The 20,634-nt window shown below is 39.8% G+C and overlaps 2 protein-coding genes across 8 annotated transcripts; one reads left to right on the plus strand and one right to left on the minus strand.

The window, feature by feature from the left end:
- Positions 1-264: 264 nt before the first annotated feature.
- On the minus strand, positions 265-20,526 carry LOC149108095 (E3 ubiquitin-protein ligase TRIM45-like). 7 transcript variants are annotated; one of them, XM_089295187.1, is made up of 7 exons: positions 17,962-20,526; positions 7,849-17,495; positions 3,079-3,169; positions 2,724-2,836; positions 2,305-2,377; positions 1,113-1,229; positions 265-777 (listed from the first exon to the last, which is right to left on the minus strand). In XM_089295187.1, exons 1-2 carry the CDS (start codon positions 20,181-20,183, stop codon positions 17,447-17,449), a joined length of 2,271 nt encoding a protein of 756 aa, XP_089151313.1. In that variant the 5' UTR covers positions 20,184-20,526; the 3' UTR covers positions 265-777; positions 1,113-1,229; positions 2,305-2,377; positions 2,724-2,836; positions 3,079-3,169; positions 7,849-17,446. The 7 variants fall into 7 exon arrangements, with proteins under 7 accessions (XP_089151313.1, XP_089151311.1, XP_089151312.1 ...); XM_089295185.1 differs by having other exon boundaries at positions 3,079-5,416; XM_089295186.1 differs by lacking the exon at positions 2,305-2,377 and having other exon boundaries at positions 3,079-5,416.
- On the plus strand, positions 9,046-13,012 carry LOC149108096 (uncharacterized). Its single transcript, XM_089295251.1, has 2 exons — positions 9,046-9,553; positions 11,929-13,012. Exons 1-2 carry the CDS (start codon positions 9,046-9,048, stop codon positions 12,117-12,119), a joined length of 699 nt encoding a protein of 232 aa, XP_089151377.1. The 3' UTR covers positions 12,120-13,012.
- Positions 20,527-20,634: the final 108 nt, after the last annotated feature.

Consider the following 20,634-nt stretch of genomic DNA (forward strand, 5'->3'; position numbering starts at 1 on the left):
GAGCAGATTAGTAAATGCATGCTTGGAAGGAATGCATGATTTTCAGGAGTGCGCGTCTGTTAGTAAATCTTGTAATTTTGTCTTGCATATATGACAAAAACCCAGAAAACACACTGAGGAAATGCGCGCAGGAACACAAAATGTGCACAGAGCGTAACACACCAGAAAACGCGCTTCAACAGGGGTTCAAAATGTAGGGAGGAATGCACAGAACTAACGGACCAGAGGAGGCAATTAAGAAGTCTCGCCACACCCAACAAAAAATGCAGAGGGTGTAGGAACTTTAATTAACGACGAAACACACGATAGAATGCATTAGGCTCGCATTTTCCAACTGGACCTGGTTATGACAGGTTTAAATATTTGAAATGCTTCAAGCTATGGAACCGTCACGTCGCCTTCCTCAAGTGAACACTGAGTGTTGGTTGTCACGAGGTCTACATTGGGGGAGGTCACGTGAAAAAATACATCGGTACAGGAACACGGTCTCGATTGAGGGTTAGGGCCTGGCACCGGATTTCAATCGCCTCCTTTATACTTGTTCCAATGTCAACTCGAGATAGTGCTTCACAAATTGCCTGCGCGGACAGTCTTGTAATAAAGTTTGCTGTAGTACGCCAAGTAACCGTGTGTTCTCAAGTGTCAAGTTGCCGCAAGTTTTGATAAGTCAAGAGTGAAGCGGTCTACATTGAAAAGTTTGTTAAGTGTATCAGAAGAGAGTAAACTTTCTAGAGCAGTTCGTTTGTACCAGTGGTTAAGAATTCAAAGAAGCCGTTCCTAAAAAAAGAAAATAAAAATAATAAATGGTTCTTCTGTATGATTCAATATGGCAAGGTAAACAGGCTTGCCATACGGTCTGATTCAAAAATTTTCAGCGAAAACAACTTTGATTGTAAGCTTTTCTGACCCAATTCAAATTACACTCAATACCATCCAGTTATCTGATATATAATACAATTTTTTTCCAACAGGAGAATTTGAGATCCTCCTATTCCCTTCATGCGACAGAAATTGGAGTTTTGGGCAGCATTAAAGAGTTAACTGACATTTAAAGCAACCAAGAAGGAAATAAATACATCAATAGTTTGAAACTGAGAAGACAATGTCCTCACCTTTTCTCTTTCGTCGTTACCCCAGATGTACGGTGGCAGTTCAGCGGAACTTAATATTGGGAAAACACTGTCCATGTAAACCTCCCTGAAGAATCTCCTCATGTGTGACCCGTCCCTCTAAACAAAACAAAAAACCACCAATAAGCCACGTTCAATGTATCAATATTTTAACATGGCTCCGAGGCTTTCGGGTAATTGTAAATTTTTAAGTTTCTTTTGTCTCTCAATTCCCAAAAGAGACCTGGATACAAAGAAAACAAAACCAAATATAGAACGCCTCAGAGCTATGCTAGAATATTGATATATCGAACGTGGCCTATTGTTAATGAGGACAACATTTTAATATTGTATAATGTTTAAAATAAAGAAAAGCATTAATATCTGTGGAAAAAAAAATATCTGTAAAAAAAAATCAATATTGTAGGGGTTCCATGAAAGAGAACGTTCAGAGTGAAATACTATTTAACAGCAGGGTAACAGTAGTTTCTAACAAAAGAAATTGAATAAGTTACAAAATAAATTGACTACATCTTTAATTTAACTTTCGTTTGTTCTTCTCGTCCCAGCAGCGCTGTCAAAATTAAAAGTATGGTGATGCTCAGTGCAACTCTTGTAAAGTTTTATATGAAGCGGCATTTAATTTTCAATATTATAAATTATATCGTTTGAAATACGCGATTTTAAAATTGGAGACTTTTAAGGCGGAAAGCGACGATATTACACATCCTCAAAGTTGCGCTCTTTTGGCCCAAAAAATGTCTAGGGGAATGGGTCTAGTTGAGTCAAATCACAGAGCAGGGCAAATCACCACAAAACAAAGCAAAACAAAACAAAACAGAACAGAACAAAACAAAAGCAGTGAAGCAAAGAAATACAGGTATCAACTAAGAGAAAACAATAAGGGATAAAAGTTTAAAACTTTCACCAGAATGGCACATTTGATTTCTTAAAATCCTGTCACAAAATCGCTCTTGATGAATTGCAGCCTACTTCTGTCCTTGTAATCTTGTACTTTTTCACTAAAATTGCTTGTCTTACTTTGGTCTGTAGAATCCTTTACCCAATTTGCTTGTATAATCACAGGCATTGGCAACATGACATGGAATTTTGGAAGGATAACTTGCAATAATCAGCCGGGACACTCCATCTTTTACATTGTTAATGTGTGCTCGCGTGATAGCCACGTGTTTACCTTAAGAGCATCCATGACGTCACTGGTATAAAGAATTTGCGAAATGTTGATATCACAGCATCCACAATAAAGCCTGAAACACGAAACAAAAACACGTTTCAGCAAAATGAATTGCATAAGTTAAGCTTTCTTTTTGCCTGGTGAGAGATTGCTATGTTTGCTTTATTTAAACGGAGTGAGAACCAATTATTTCCTCGATAATAAGAAAAAAGTCAAAGGTCTGAGCAAGAGGCTTTGACATTGCACATGCACACAGAGCATTCAAATAATAGACTGTTTTCGATAATATTAAAATTCAGCTTGGAAGTGAGGCCTAGAGAACACAAACAAAGGAAAATGAATGACATGTTTATTCATTCATTTTGTTTGTGTCCTCTAGGCCTCACTACCAAGCTAATATATCGACAGTGACCTGTTACCTGCAACTTGTGAGTCGCGCCCTTCATCCATTATAACCTTGGTCAGCAGTTACCGGTACAAAGAAATGGATTGAGCGTACATGTGACATGTTAACAAGGTGTCCGGTAACATGCTACAGAGATACAAAATAGCAACTTATGAAATATTGTCACTGGTCAATGACAGCAAATAGAGAAGAGTAAAACAAAAAGCAGAATATTGAGATGAAAACCTGGATTATCATGCTTGCATTGATACATCATCATAACTCAATTCGTCCCCCCACCGTCGCCCCCCCTCCCCCCCAAAAAAAACACATTTTTCAGGCTGAGTCAAACTGGTGTTAATTTAAAAAGAAGAAAAACGCATACATACAAAACGATGGGACTTGCTCGTACATATCTTTTTTTTGGTGTGGAATCAGCTTTACTGTCAGTCATGGTTGGCGATTAGAACGAACAACTTGCTGGAAACGGAGAAAAAAAAACAACAGGCAGAAAGGATGACAGAACATGAAAAAACAAATACACAATAATAAAACTAGCACGAGAATTTATCGGCTCCTTTCCAAGTTTCATTCAGGGAAAGAGAATTTGTCAAGTCGATCAACTTGAGTTAATTTTATTTAACTCACACAAATACGTAAAAAGAGTATTACAATGAATCATTTACAATTTAAATTACACATGCATGATAACAACTATAAGAAAACAATACAAAGAAAATACGCGCGCTGATTGGTTAAAATCGTATTTCTATAACTCGATGGAAACACAGAACTAGCACGAACTGTCGACGAAACGTAACGATGGCATTTATACTAAAACAATTAGATTATTCGCTCTCGATTTCTATGCGTGATAGTTGACTCGACGATAGAAATCTCGAGCTCACAATCTATTTATTTCATAGAAACACTCGTGAAAGTTTGGGAGAACTCGGGAAAGCTGTGGAAACACTCCCCTGCGGCTCGTGTTTCCACAGCATTTCTCGTTCTCCCAAACTTCCACTCGTGTTTCTATTAAACAATTAGATTATGAGCTCAAGATTTCTATGCGTGATAGTTGACTCGACGATAGAAATCTCGAGCTCACAATCTAATTGTTTAATTAATAGAAACATTCGTGAAAGGTTGGGAGAACGCGAAAAAGCTGTGGAAACACTCGCCTGCGGCTTGTCTTCCCACAGCATTTCTCCTTCTCCCAAACTTCCACTTGTGTTTCTATTAAACAGTTAGATTATGAGCTCAAGATTTCTAGCACGATAGGGCGAATAATCTAATCGTTTTGGCATAAATCTACTAGTCGTAAAAAACTTTATCTAAATCCTCTTCAAAAACACCTCGAAAATGCCAAGAAGTGTCGTTATATATCACCGAATAGATGGTGAGTAGCGTAGCCAATCAGAGAACGGCATTCGTGATAGAACGCTAGTAGATTTATACTAAAACTTGATAGAAACACGGTACATGTTTTCTATTTCTTAAGCATTGATAACAAAAATTCAAAATAATTTACAATTTTGATATTAAAAACGAAAAGAGCTTGAGATAAATTATTATTATTTTCATCATCATCATCATCATCATCATTATTACCATTATTATTATTATTATTATTATTATTATTATTATTATTATTTGCACGCCTGACTTCGTAGTGTACGTATGATAAAGTTTTTTTACGACTAGTAGATTTATACCAAAACGATTAGATTATTCGCCCTATCGTGCTAGAAATCTTGAGCTCATAATCTAACTGTTTAATACGTGAGTGTGAGTGGGCCAAAAGTTGACTCCATTTTAATTTTAGAGCAAAATAAGAACTCTTAGCTCCTCAGTAAGTGATCAGAGTCTACTTTCCCCCTACAATATCAATGCACTGTGGAGCAGACAAGTGATCAGAATAAAGAAATTCGTCAAGTTAGAGATATTGCCTTGATTTAATACTAAATTCTCAGAACTTACGTTAACAAAAATGTATCGTAATGAGTAGCGTGAATAAAAAATAAACTAAAGTACTAATCAAAGATTATGAGGGTGCGTTCGACGCCTTCACTTTAATGTCTTGAATGGTTTCATTAGCTGACTTTCAACCCGGCTTTCAACTACTCTCCATTGCTAAAATCAACATTTTTTTTATCAACAACCGAGGTTTTACGGACAGACATACCATAATGACAAAATCCATGACAGTATTTTCCTGTGGTTTTCTGGTTAGCAAACAGAGGTCCCCTCTATAAACTATGATTTAAATTGTGGATACATTCCGTGACGGCCCAGTTTCCGTCGACTCACAAGTTTAATAGAGCTAAAATATTTACGTTTGCCTTCACGTTTCATCCTAAATATTTTCACATTTGCTGGCAGTGTTTAAGCTTAAAAGCTAATTTGTAAAAGTATATTTTATACCTACATTATTGTAAACTGCTGGAAGCACGAATATTAGGCAACCTTTGCAATCGCTTGCTCTTTTACGTAAACAAACTCCGTGCGATTGATTCGAATATTTGCGCTGATGAATAAAAATAGACAGCATTTACATTGCTGTTCCTTGGTTCAGGCTTGCTCTTACTCTCCTCCAATAGCCTAGTGGTTAAGGCCGGAAGGTACCAGAATCCAAACACTTGCTAGCAATGCTTTTGGTAGAAGTCTATTAGTAACCTGCCTCACCACATGCTACATGCTCCTCCCGACACGTTATTTGCGAATAGACTGCAATGAATCGAGAATACACCTTTATAGTTAGTTGACAAAGAAACTGTTTACTTCAGTATCCGCCACCACCTTTCACACCAGCCCATAACGGAGGCACCCCCCCCCCCCCTACCAAAAAAATGTTTATATACATACTGGAATTACCGTAAGAACCAAAATAATCCGTCTTTTTGGAAGGTTTTGTACAATTAGCACATAACGTGCCGATAACAGTGGAATTCAGTCGTTTGCATACAGCTTGATTTCGCCCCAGTAAAACGTCGCTGAACTTTCTTTGATTAATAACTCGCGTGTCGAAGGCGCATCAAAGCGGACGATTTGCAAGCTTGCGTGTGACGTCACCCTGTCTGAGGAGAGAGGTACTGAGGATAAGGAAAAATGAAATCTAAAGAGTTTTATTTTGTTTGGCCTTTCCAGGAGTATTTCGTTCTCCTCGGCCTATCAGGCATGTCTTTGGCGGTAAGTGGAATGGCATTAGGGACTTTAAGATGTGGTGCGGCTACCCTAAAGTACGACGGCAGATAGTAAAGATTGCATCCAGTGGCATGCCATTACGCGCGTTCCCGTACGGCTTTCCCGCCGTAGCCTAGCTGTCTTCTAAGGGAAAGCCTGGTTTCGCGTACTGTTCAATACACGAGTATTAGCGTGTTATTTCCTTCTCATTTTAAAAGTCCATTCTAAGATAGACTAATTGTTAATTTGTTATTTGTGCAGAAAATTGGACGATTTAAACATCTACCGCGAACGACAGTCATATTAGTACCGGGCGTAATGGCTGCAGACAACAAAGTTACGTATGTAAAAAGCTGAGTTATAATCGTCTACTGCTACTCAAAATGAACTTAATTAAACAAAAAGTTCTGTATGTTTGTTCTTATCATGTTGTACGAACACCTTGCCCGAGCCGAAATCGAGCTTTTATCTGTTAATTTGCTTAGTAGTTGGAATCACAGGCGGTTCTAAAAGGAAAATTTAAGTTCTGAAAGAGGAGGAAATCATCGCCAATAATCAAGCCCATGTAGTATGAAAGTAGAATAGAGTTCTTGGTTTCCTTGAACGAGTTTGAACGAATACATTTTTTGTAAAGACAAGTAGAGGTTACACACGAGATTGCTTCCTTGCGAAATCTTCATCGTTTGATTTTGGCGGGAAAATGCCGTTGTCAGCCTAGTCCCTCAAGGCACAAAGTAGCCGCAGTAGAACCTCGCTGCTGCATAATAAGCGGGCGGATATACTATGATCAAATGCTTTCTTGGAATTTCGGGAAACACCCGAATCTGCGCGATTCGTAGTTTTCACTTTTCAAAGGGAACTATACTGTGATACTGTGGTAAGACTGTATTGTGTCCTCTCTTAAGGCCGCCTCACACTACTTGCCGGCTAGTGTGCGGTGCATCAGACAAGTCTGAAGTCAGTTTAAGGTGGCTCTGAACGCTACTTATGGAATTTTTTTAAACTTTGCCAAACATTACGTCTTATCATTCTTATCAAATTTTGATAATATAAGAAACATTTCGCCGTACCGTTTCTGAATTGTAAGCCCCTAAAGCTGTAACTAAGGGTGTTTTTAGCAGGTCATACTGTTGCTATAGTAACTTATTGTGTCAGGAAAATGATAACAACCTGTTCACCAATGATTGGGCACTTTTTTTGATACCATGATTGTAGCATCAAGGGATAAAGAGTGGCATAATGACCCATCAAAATCTAACTGCTAGAAACTGTTTTGAGCCACCTTAAAATGTTTGATCAATTTGCTGTAATGTTGTTGGCTGTGTCAAGCCATTATGATGCAAAGGTAGTAATCAGTGACCGATCAGTTATGGCCTGATTCAATTGGTTCATTTTTGGTCAAGTGTGTGTTGCGGCTGGTTGAACAACATCATGTGAATTCCAGTGAGGTCAAGAAATACATGTACCTTTAGTCTGTAACTAGTGTTTGTAAGGTGAGAATAGTTGTTGGTACATAAGTTGAGTAGTGTCTGTTCTTAGTTAGTTTGGTGGTCAGTTGTTGAAGGTGTGTTGTATTATTGGTTTTAATGTGAATGGAGTAAGTTAGTAGTTTGGTCTAGCTGTTGTTACTGTTGTTGTTGTTGTTGTTGTTGTTGTTGTTGTTGTTGTTATTTTTTCAAGGTATACCTTGTGGAACCTTCCCATTTTCTCCATTTATTCCCTGAATTTTCCCTGATTTTGAAAATTGAAAATTTCCCTGACTATTTTTGGGTCCTGACATGTGGCAACCTGTAATAAAAGTGCATCATTTAAAAAAAGAAAAAAAGGGGTACATTTTAATTTTTTCCTGTCCTAGAATTTGATGATACTATTTTTGATGACTTGGGGCACCCTGTAAGAATAGCCTATGGGGGATTACCCTGAAGGAACCAGGTTAAGTTTTGATTTGATCATTGCATAAGACCATAAGTGTTTACCTGGTCCTTTTAAGCTTATGTCTTGTACTGAGGTATTTTGACTTCAGCTGCTCAAAAGAAGAAATACAAAAATTTAGATACTGTAATCTCTACAAACTCTCTTTTTTTCTTTCTTGATTGCATTCACATGTTAGGTGGGGTACCCCAGCAAGGCGGGTTACCCGGATAGCTGGTCTGGGTAACCCGCTTCGGTGGGGTGAGTTTTCTCCATGTGAAAGCTGCGGAGTGGGGTAACCAGCCTAATCAGGGTAATCAAATCACTGTGCCAAGAACAACATGGCTGCCAACTGCTACGAGCGTGGCGAGTTATTTCAACAATTCACCTCCAAAACTGCCAAAACGCTAATGAAATTGACAGTGCTGGAGATAATTTAAGCGTGGAATCAGATGGTCAGGGTAAACAGCAAAATCAAACTGACATTCTGCCTGCAACAACGACATTAAAGCGAAAAGCAGCTTCATCAGAACAAACCAAGAAAACAAACGTTAGTTCTTTATTACGTGCGTACTTAACAAATGGCGTGATTGCATTTTGGACCTCACCCCGCACCCCCAGGGTTGCATGTGAAGACAGGTATTTCTTTACCACGGGTAGGTCAGGTACCTCATCTCCCCGGGGTCCCCCAATTCCATGTGAACAGGCCTTAACATGACAAAATGACGATAACCAAGGGATTAGGAATAATTTGGGATACAAGCTAGATTTACTAAACATGTACATAATACATGTAGTCACTAACCTATACAAAATAAATTTGCATGTATTAAGGTCATATCTCCCTGTGAAAGAGGCGCCTAAATTTCATGGCTGTTTACAAATGCTGAAAGTAGCGACACCCCAAAAGTAATAACCATTCAAAAAGTACATGTGGTGATCTCACAATTTAATGTAATTTGACCTGTTATGAGAAACAATGAAAACAACAGATAACACAAGCTGAACCCTATTAACCTCATATAATTATTTGCTTTAGATGACTGTTATTACAAACTAAGGCAATATTTTATTTTTTGTCTAAAATAATTACATTTATTTGTATTTAACTCTGGAGGAAGGGGGAGAGGACTGGTACTAGTTTTCTCTAACATGCGCTCTACGTACTTCATTCGCCATGTGCTTGTGCACAACGTAGCTTCGCTCAACGCAAGTTTCTTTCCAGAATTCTTCTTTACAGTACGTATCTCGATGTTTACACTATGGCTTCTAGAAAGAGCAGCAGGAGAACAAAACCTACGCTTAAACTGAAAGATTTCGACATCGACGGCTTAATAGCAGAATCAACACCGCAACAGATGAGCGAAGCAGTTGAACGTGAACTGAGTCAGGTCGAGTCCGTGATCAAAGACCTCTGTCCGAGAAAATTTAAAGCAGAGCAGTCCACTGTAGAGCAAGAGAGAGCGGTAGAAGATCTTCGAAACCAGAACTTGAAGCTAGAATTGGACCTCACTCGTACCAAACTCGAGCTGTTGAAGCTACAGCAAGATTCAGCGCAGCCCAGTGCCCCCAAGATGGCGACGACGATCACAACAACGCCTAATGATAATCCTATCGCAAAACCAACCTTAAAAAGCCTTCAGCAAGATCCTACCGTTCAATCGGAGCTTAAATCTCTCATGGACTCTTTGGGAGATCCAGTTTTACTGGGTTTAACTGAAGAGGAGCAGGATCCAGCTCAACAGCTGTTAGAGCCCACTATTTCAAGAGGTAAACGTCCTTTACTTATACCTGATTTCATTAGTTCCCTCCCCATAGTTCTGCAGGAGGATAAGAAGACCGTGCTTGGAACCTCTGGTGATGCTAGAATTGTGTTAAAATCCTCTCAAGAAAAGAAGCTATCCCTTGACAAAATTTCATTCCCACAGTGGTCAGCGGCTAACTTTCGCATTATGCATACTTTCATGAAAGATGGGCTTCTTTCGTCCACCCAGGAAATTCTCGATTATATTGTGTACAGTTCAAAAATTTCTGAACTAGCGAAGTGTTACCCTTTGCCAAAAGTGATGCAGTATGATGATTTGTACCGCAAAATGCAATTTGCCACAAGCTGTGAATGGGGATCTGACAGCCAATTCATATCCCATCAAACGCTTCACAGACCAGAACAATCGACTCCCACATCCACACGTCCACCTCTTCGCAAAGCGTCCCGCCCAGTCATAAACCAAGCAACAGGGAAGCAGGTTTGCTTTGAATTCCAACGGCGTGAAGGTTGCCGCTTTGACTCCTCCTGCAGATATGATCATGTTTGCATCAAACCACAATGTATGGGAACCCACCCACAATGGCAACACCAGTCTGCTACTGCTCAAGACCCCCAATACTTAACCCACACTCAACTGCAGAGATCTCTCCAAATTGTACTTTAACGGCAGAACTAGCAGGAGATATCTCGACCACATTGTTACATGCAGGGACCAATCTCGCCTTAATGACATGCTGTCCCGCAGAGTGTGGGGAAAGTTTACCTATTAAAGCAGGGGCCTTTTTGGAATCTATGCAGCAGCCCCAAGCAGCCAAGGTCTCCACAGACTTAATTTTTGGGACCTGGGCAGCAGAACTATCAAATGACCCGGACATGAAATTTATTCTAGATGGTGTTAAAAATGGATTTCAGCTACTCCCTCCTGATTCAACGGTCTCACATGCCTTTACACACAACAATAAATCTGCTCTACGACCTGGAGCTAAAGATAAAATTGAAGCGCAACTGGTTAAGGGTCTTCAAGAAGACCATTTTGCTGTAGCAGACAAGTCCCACATGCCCATAATCGTTAATGCACTTGGGGCTGTACCTAAAAAGGACTCGAATGAATTACGGATGATCATGGATTGCAGCCGACCCTTAATGGCAAATGCCAACTCATACATGGATTTAGAACATTACAAGTATGTTACTGTTGATGATGCAGCAAACCTCTGTCAACCAGGTTGTTGGTTGGCAAAAGTTGACTTAAAACACGCTTACAGAAGTGTTGGTACTCACCCCGACAGCTGGCGAGTTACAGGGATGTCTTGGTGTTTCAAGGACTCTAAACATTCTACCTACCTCTATGATAAGCGATTCCCCTTTGGAGCCAGGGCCTCACCAATGATTTTTCATCGCCTTACACAATCAGTCTGTCGAATGATGTCCCGAAGAGGGTATACTGTGTTGGCGTACTTCCAACTCAGCTTCAGTGCAAAGCAGCTTTTGACATTCTACTAAACTTACTAGAGTCTCTTGGCTTCACTGTCAACTGGACAAAAGATGTCTTCCCAGCCCAATGTCTGGTTTTTCTGGGAGTTGAAATTGACACTGTTAAGTGTGAACTCCGCCTCCCAGAAGATCGTGTATCTGAGTTGTTACTCGTTCTCAAGGAAACCAGTTCAAAACGTAAATGCTCCAAGCTTCACCTCCAACGACTCATTGGCAAGCTCAATTGGGCAGCACGTGTTGTTCGAGAGGGCCGCACGTTTCTCAGGCGTCTTATCACCTTGGCAAATGCTGTTAAACGCCCGTACCACCGTGTTTATTTAAACCTATGCGCCAGAGCTGACCTCCTGTGGTGGACCTCCCTCTTACCTGCACACAACTGTAAAACATTGTTCCCCTCAGCAACCCCAGAACTTCCTACAGCAGTGCTTACGGATGCTTCCCTGTCTGGTGGGGGGTGCTTATGGGAAACTGACTGGATGTATGTTAACTGGGCCTTAGACTACCCAGCTCTCTGCTCTCTGCACATCAATTACAAGGAGACATTCACAATCGTTTTGGCAGCCCATCGTTGGGCACCCTTTTGGTCAGGTTATCAAGTGGTCGTCAAGTCGGACAGCCCGGTGGCTGCGGCTATCTTAAAAAAAGGTTCAACCTATTGCCCAGTAATAATGGATTGGATTCGTTCTCTGTTTTGGCTTAAGGAGTATTACAATTTCAGCCTATTAGTCAAACGCATTCCAGGAACAACCAATACCCTAGCAGATAGTGTTTCACGCCTTGACAATGTACACTACTGGTCAACATTCCAGGCATGGCTTTCCGAATCCCCTGTATCATATGATTTAGAATCTCACATGTCATCATTGTCTCTTGCACTCCTTAGATACAAAGGATCAGCAGCAACTTGACCGCGAAGTCATCAATTTCCGGCGTCAAGCATATGCCCCTACTACGAAGTCCACCTATATGAGTCAAATGCGCTCATACCTCTCCTTTTGTGTATACTACGGTTACCAGCCTATCCCAGCATCAGTATCAACCCTTAACTGCTACGCAGCCTTCCTAGCAAGATAACTTTCAGCATCCTCCATCCCAGCCTATTTGAATGCAGTTCGCATCCTACATCTTGAACATGGACTTGCGGGCCCAACCAAAAACAATTTTCAGCTGGCAACTATACTTCGGGGAATTAAACGTGTAAAAGGTTTATCAGTATCCCAAAAGAAACCAATTACGCCTCAGATCCTGTTAGCCTTCAAGAATCACTTAAACTTAGATGATCCTTTGCACGCAACATTTTGGGCAGTCTGTCTGGTAGCTTTCTTCGGCCTCCTACGTAAAGCTAACTTGCTATGCAGAGGATTAACACATTTCAACCCATCAAAGCATCTGCGTCGAGGGGACATCCTCTTCTTTACAGACTGGGCCATCATTATCAACAGATGGTCAAAAACAATCCAATTTAGCCAGCGCATTTTGAGTATTCCTTTACCACGTATTGCCCAGCACCCACTCTGCCCTTATACAGCTCTCAAGCATGCTTTCAGCTTAGTACCAGCCTCCTTATCAGGCTCAGCCTTTGTCATCCCAGCTTCAACCAAGGGAGGTCTGGTCCCTCTGACGTATGGAAAGTTTAACTCTCTACTTAAATTATTGGCAACCACGATGAACTTGGATCCATCTAAATTTAGCGGACATAGTTTTCAATCAGGCGGGGCCACTCTGGCCTTTCAAGCTCAAATACCAGCAGAACTTATCAAACGCTTAAGAGACTGGCAGTCAGATGCTTATAGATCTTATATTCACATCCCAGTTAAAGACAGAATGCAAGCAGTTAGTCGGCTGGCTTCCTTCGTTTAGAATTTCTTCCTTGCTCTGTTTTTCGTCTGGGGTTGGGTCGTTCCTCCCTTGGGAAAATTTCTATTAAATGGAAGGGATCACTTCCGAGCCCTTTCCCGTTTACCCCAGACTTTATTGTTGTTATTTTGTTTCTTCGCCTTTCGTTTAGAGAGTTAAGGTTTAATGAACAAGTTATGTGCACTATTAAGCGTCAAGACTATAAATGCCAAAAACAACCTGTGCGCTATTCAGTGTCAAGACTATAGATGTCAAAAACAAGCTGTGTGCTATTCAGTGTCAAGACTATAGATGTTGAAAAGAAGCTGTGTGCTATTCAGTGTCAAGTCTATAGATGTCAAAAACAAGCTGTGTACTATTCAGTGTCAAGTCTATAGATGTTGAAAACAAGCTGTGTACTATTCAGTGTCAAGACTATAGATGTTGAAAAGAAGCTGTGTGCTACTCAGTGTCAACACTATAGATGTCAAAAACCAACTGTGTGCTACTCAGTGTCAAGACCATAGATCGGTCAAAAACAAGCTGTGTACCATTCAGTGTCAAGTCTATAGATGTCAAAAACAAGCTGTGTGCTATTCAGTGTCAAGTCTATAGATGTTGAAAACAACCTGTGTGCTATTCAGTGTCAAGTCCATAGATGTTGAAAACAAGCTGTGTGCTATTCAGTGTCAAGACTATAGATGTTGAAAACAAACTGTGTGCTATTCAGTGTCAAGTCTATAGATGTCAAAAACAACCTGTGTGCTGTTCAGTGTCAAGTCTATAGATGTTGAAAATAAGCTGTGCACTATTCAGTGTCAAGTCTATAGATGTTAAAAACAAGCTGTGTGCTATTCAGTGTCAAGTCTATAGATGTTGAAAACAAGCTGTGTACTATTCAGTGTCAAGACTATAGATGTTGAAAACAAGCTGTGCACTATTCGGAATTCCGATACCAGGGGAATAGGAATAATAGAGTTATGTGCAAGTTTTACTTATGTTTGCTAAACTTTACAAAAATAATCATGAACTTTAAATGTAAAATTTAGTCGTAAGTATGAAAAAAAAAAAAACAAGTCGTAAGCCATTATGATTATAAGATGGCTTTAATAGAGACATCGGTATTCACATACGCCAATTCCCTATCCACACCTTCCCACCATCCATGGCATTCCCTATTTTTTAGTCGGGATCATTTGCGGTCTGGGATCATTTGCACTCCTGGGATCGTTTGCGGACCCGTACAAAACGCTAGACCCGTGGAAAAAGAAGTTCAGTTACAAACAAAGAGGAAAAATACTTCCACGGGTCTCGATTTAAACATCCGGTTCTTCTACATCACCGACAAAATAAAAATAGCCAACTAATTTAACACCTCAAGTTTAAGGTGGCTCGACTTGAGCACCGCCATTATCAATCCAACAGAAAATCAAACTTTACTGGTGTGTTAGAGGAAGATAAAATTTTCAAATGGGATACATTTCACCAGGATCTGAGTTACCATAGCAACGAAATGACGCCATACCCCATTTTACATAAGACCGAATAACTTGCCATCAGGGATAATTTTGCAAATACGACGTCGGGATCTTGGACTTGACATAGTTTTCTTAACGGTGGCGAGATTTGAAAAAAATCTATTAGAGCGTTTTCGATAAAATTGCGAGTGAAGTTTCAAGGTGTCAAAATACAACAAAAACAAAGCTATTTCAAATGTTATTGCAAACTATATGTCTTCAAGACTTGTCTAAATGGTTTCCTGGTCTTAAATGAATCTTATAACATCTAATTACTTGCACACTTTACCATGCTTCCGGAAAATCGACGGAAAACAGTTCCGCGCTTTATGAATTCATGATATACAGAAATATACAATAGCATGGTGATTCGAGACAAAAGAAAATTGTAGTGAAGGCAATGAACAACGTGAGTGAAAATCAGCCCAATATTTTCTTGGGTTGACTCTGAAAACGGAAAATTAGCAACTTCAAAATGTTTCAATTAATTTGACACTCTGGGATTACGTTGAATATGGATTAATCTCATTGATGTCCACGGTCTAAAAAAAATTATCTAGTGTTTTTTGTTGTTGTTGTTGTTTTGTTTTGTTTTGCTTTTTTTCAATTCCCACTCAATTTAATAATTTTAGGGGCAATTTTTGATAAAAAGCAAAGAAACATCCCCCAAAGTCAAAAATTTATGTGACAGCCTATTGTCTAGGACTACTTTACAGGCCCGCGAATGATCCCCAGATTGTACTGCAAATGATCCCCGTAATGCAAATGATCCCCGTAATGCAAATGATCCCCGTAATGCATGACCTCTTACTAGAACCTAACTAATAAAAAAATAGATTCAAATATTTACCCATGAAGACAGGTGGCTCAGTTCGCCCGTTTCTAGCGATGGAATTGAACACGCTTTTGAACTGCAATAACACACTTAATTCTTCAAGAGTGTACATTCTTCACGCAATACGTCTACAAGTAAAGTTGTAAAAGAAGTGCACATTAAAGAAAATGCTAGAAATACCAAGATTAGAAACACTCCAAGCTGATTTCAATCGTAGCAACTTTTTGTTGAATTAGCAAACATTCTCGAGTCTATATATTTTATGCTTATTGTATTTACATTGTTGTTTTGTTGATATTTAAGGAAATTTTTCTAATCAGGGGTTTTAATTAATTGATGCCGTTTGTAACCTGCAGATTTGCATCTTCGCTCTACAGCACTGAGACTTTTGAGATTCATTTCGAAGCTTAGAACCGGCGCTACACATTAAGTGGGTGAGTGATGTAATATATCAAACACGAGAGACAGTGTTACATCGGGATATCCAAACACCGAGAAGAGAGTTGAAAATACGACGCGCAGCGGAGTATTTTTGACGAAATGCGTTTGGATAGCCGATGAAACACTGCCTCAAGTGTTTGATATATCTTCTCAAGCGCAACAAAAACTAAGGAGTAAACAGAGAAGTAAAATCGTCAAAATCTATGATAATTAAGACCGGGTATCCAAAGCTCCTTCACGGTTGTGATTTTCTTTGTTTTAACTTGATGAATTATTAATGAGTTTGAGAAAGTGTCAATCTTCAACAACCCTTAAACTTACAATTGGAGAGAGGTAAATCCTAAAAACCTCCGGCGAGGATTTTTTCCAGTTTGAAAGGGCGCTTTTCTCTCTGATGATGAAATTTCAGTAGCTGTTCATTCACTCCTTCCAGAAATTTCGATTTACCAAGTGTTTCTCCTTATCATTAGACTTCAGTCATAGTAGTCGCGTTATCAAATGAAGCTTAAGGCAGGGATACACCTGAAAACACACCATTTTTTTCAAACTTTTTTCATGGCTAAGATTTAATTCCAAACCATGGCAAGGTATACATTTCTAGAAAGGTTAAAGACCAACGATTGTTAGAAAATATATTCTGTATCCTAGAACTGTATTGTAACCTGACACCGGCTGAAGAATGCCAGGGCTTACTTGAGAAAAGATAACTCCCACAAAAAATGATACAGAAAATCCGGCATAGACCAGTATACATTTCAATGCAAAACTTCGACAAAATGCACTGGATGGCAAAGTTCTATGCTTAACACACAAAACCGACTTAGAACAACATATCCTGAAGGTTTCAGCTCAATTGGACAAATCCTTCTCAAAATATCTTTTCTCAAAGGCAAAAATAACTCGTTTTGCGAAAACGAGCTTTGAACTTACAGTCGCGGAAATGTTTCTCAAATACAACTTTAATTCCTTAAGATTCAAATTCCGACAAAAACAAAAATTCGATCTTTTACAGAATTTTCGGGTGTACCCCCGCCTTAAGCCAAATGTCTTCTTTTTAAAAGCATTGACGTTTACATTGTTACATCCATTGTTATTTTGAATTAAAATTCCATCAATTTACTACTTTTTTTTGTCTTTTTCTACGTCATTTATCATTCCAGTACGACGTCTTAACGAGAAACAAGATAACATCTCTTCTAGTTCAGCAGGCTGGGGGTTTTTCACTACATGCAAAATAATTTTGATGGGGCCAACCATTTCCCCTGTTGGACGATGGGGGTATGATTTTGTTTGTATATCCGAGAAGTAAATTAAAGTTTTGCTCGTGTATCGGTAATTGGCAGGTTTATCCAGTTCTCCCGCGTTATTTCTAACTCTGACTAAGAAATCACTTCACTGTGATTGGCGAAGAGAGGGCCACTTAATTATTTTTTTTCTCATGAGGCCTTTCGAATAGTCGTAGTACGGGCCAGAAGGCGGGGACGGGGTGAGGAAATTTATAAAGAACATAAGTGTTGGAAACTTGTTCGATTACAAGGAAGTCGTATTAACGGGGCTACTGGATACAAAATTGATTAAGCTTTTGGTTGGGCCAATACCAAAGTGGCTGTAACAAAAAGGTGGTCGCATTACCTCAGTGACCTTTAGGCGTGACTCCACTACTGTTCTCTAGTCTATTCTGGCCCTCTCTCTGTCACGCAACGTCGGGTGAGAGGATCCTTCTGTCCCAACATTGTCCCATGGGGACCTCGCAAACGACGACAGTTCCACTGCTAGCTTCGCCCCTCTCTGCTCTTCCGTCCTATTTCATAATCTACATACCTAGATTTGTATCGAAAATTTTAGAAGTTAGTCGTTGATTTCAATTGGGTTGAACATAATTTGCGGAGAACAACGCGGCTGGCATATCACTAATGAAACACAAAATATCGTCAGCTTAAAAACAATTATTCAAATCCACAAGTATGTACACGACAAACCAGACTTTTTAACCGTTTCGAGACTCAAGCCGAGTTTTCCGAGTTCTATGTGTTAAATCAATAGTCTGCCTTTTTGTACACTAAGTCTCTTACTTATGCAACTGTTAAAACAAACACATTCTTTTTGAACTGTTCAAGCACAACTAAAACTTAAACCGAACCTATAGCTATACGCTGCAGCTTTAATTTTTAACTGGTACTTCGGGTAACTGCATGGCAACATGGTTTACATGCAGACTTATATTACAATGTACATTGCTGTTCAATGCAAGACATCAACACATTTCTTTCCTTCATCGGCTACATACATATGTCCATCTTTAGACAGAGCAACAAACTGAGGGGACCCGAACCCAGTGATGGTTGTAACATAGCTTCCTTCCAGTGTGAAAACTTGCAGTCGACCCGCATTACTGTCACAAACAATCAAATTGTTGAACTTGTCAATAGCGAGCCCCAATGGGGAGTTTAGCCTTTCAGTACTAATCCCCTGAGCGCCAATATCGTAGAGGAAAGTTCCATCATCGTTAAAAACTGATACGCAGTGTTCCTCGCCATAAGAAACGAAAAACTTGTCTTGGTGATGAATTGCGAAAGAAGGGGAGCCATATTCGTATGGATCACCAAGGCTCTGAAGTAACGCTTCTCCATTGGGTGAGAGCACTTTAACAAGAGCATCATCGCTGTCACACACGATCACGCGGCCATCACGTGCCACTGATACCGAATATGGGTTCTTTGTGTGGCTCAAAAAATACCTCACGAAGTGTCCCTTCTCGGTACACAGAGTAATTTTCGCACGATCAATGACGACGACGTCTCCAGAAATGGAAAATGCAACTGACTGAGGAAGTTTCAGTCTCTTGCCAGAGCATCTTTCTCCAAAGCGACGCAGGTACTTCCCATTAGCATCATACAACTGTATTCCAAAACAAAGATCTAGAACAGCAATATTTCCATTCACTTGACTAATTGCAACATCTCGTGGTAACACAAGTTTTCCGTCTCCGTAAAACAAGGAATGTAGTGGTGAAAGTTCTCCCTCTTCTTGATCTTGAATTTCAGTTCCTAGATTAAACGCTCTTTGGTACTGATGTGGAGTTACTTGAACACTCCATGGACTATCAGTCAGCGCTTGTCCATTAACGTTAATCATGACGTCATGTTGGCCAGCGAGTTTGGGGGTAAACGTAACTTTGTATCTGCCATCGTTTTCATCTTCGAATTCCGTTTCTAATTCTTCACCCAGTGGGCTCTGAATTCTCACCTTCACTTGGTCGTTTTCACGATAACATTGTTCCCCTTTTGAATCTCTTGTGCGAACTAAAATCTTTGTTTCCCTTCCAACAACAGGCTCTGTTAAACCGTCTCCGCTTACCTCGGTCTGTGATGGATCGTTGTTACTGACAATCAACTGCCCTGGACCACAATTAATGCTATGACATAGATCTTCGTCTACAGCGTAATCTACAAAAGGAAGAACAAGTGCTTCTGTTTCTTTCGAATTCAGAAGATCTTTGCAGCGACCAATAATCGATGTCTGTTCTTTCACAATTTCCATGTCAATGTTTCTTTTCAGAACACATCTACCGTGTTCCACTGGGCTTCTTAATTGCGTTGCGAACAACTCCAGTTTTCTTTTTTTTCTTGCGTGACGTTTTTGTTGATGTCTAGAAATGTCCTTGATCTGTGTCAACACTGCTTTCTCGTGTTGTTTCAAATTTTTAATTAGTTTCTTCACAGTTGCTTTCACGTTCTTACGGGCTGCGCGAAGCTTTTTCTTTCTACTCTTGAAGATATCTTCACTTTTCTTAATCGCATCTTCACTCATTGTGATTTCCTCTCCTGCTTTCTTCAGAATCTTATCAAGTCGCTTCTTTCCTTCTCGAGTAGCTTGTTTAATGTCCACTATATCATGCCGCCGATGGCTGTCATCATGACAGATGTCACAAATACATTCTTTGCATTTGTCGCAGTAATAAAGTAATTCTTCTTCTTCGTGGCCCTCCTGTTCGCACATAACTGGTCCTTCTAAAAGATCTAACAGATGTCTTGTCTCAAGCAAAACATTTTTGTGATCCCTGGTAACTCTTAGCAGTCGGTGAGCTTCGTCGCAGGTTGAACAAAGATAGTCTTTGCAAACAAAACAGTATGAAATTACCATCTTCCCTTCGTTACAATTCATGCACGTCTCGGCAGCTTGGTCTCTATTGAACACAGTTAAGATCTCCTTGAATCGATCCAAGTGAAACGAAGTGGGAAAATCACGAAATGTGTTTTCCTCCGTGATTGGAATCGATGTCTTACAAATGGCACAGCCAATTTGGTCTTGATGTTGTCTTCTACCAATACGTGCCAAGTTATCGAGGCACATTAGACAGAATGAGTGCAAGCAAGGTAAAGTCTTGGGATCTTTAAGCGTTTCCAAGCAAACTTTACATTTTGTTGTTACCTCGAGATCTTTCAAACACCACTGCGAAGCCATGATGTGTTCTTGGCTGACTTGGCTACCTTCTTTGTGTACAGACATCACGTGACAGACCGTTTTTTTTTAGGTCATTTAGTGCAGGAGCTTGGTCACGCGATTTGTTGGTGATGCAATTTTGAGCGATTATGTGACATACAAAACTGTTTTTCAAAGCGTAAGAAATTTCCAAAGTAATAGCAGAGGTAGAGGAAATGCAAAGGCTGTTTCTGGAACAACACGAGCTTGGGTAGCCAACCCCTTGGGAGTGCCAGACTTCAGTCTATTTCCTTACCTCTGCTCAAGGAATATGTACCTGCACAGTAATATACAGTTAAAAAAAGAAAAAAAAGTTATGAAAGAAAAGAAGAAAAAACAATGCTATACTTAAATTCAGAGAAATCATGTAGAACTGAATGCTCAATACCAACTTATTATTATGATAAAAAAAAAATAGTCACATAGATATCAGTTGTGAGGTACAAGGGCAGTAATTTGAAATGCATGTCTCTTTTAC

The sequence above is a fragment of the Orbicella faveolata genome, unplaced genomic scaffold (genome assembly GCF_042242905.1).
Source record: "Orbicella faveolata isolate gen_17 unplaced genomic scaffold, um_ofav_v1 contig_26, whole genome shotgun sequence".
Lineage (NCBI taxonomy): Eukaryota > Metazoa > Cnidaria > Anthozoa > Scleractinia > Merulinidae > Orbicella > Orbicella faveolata.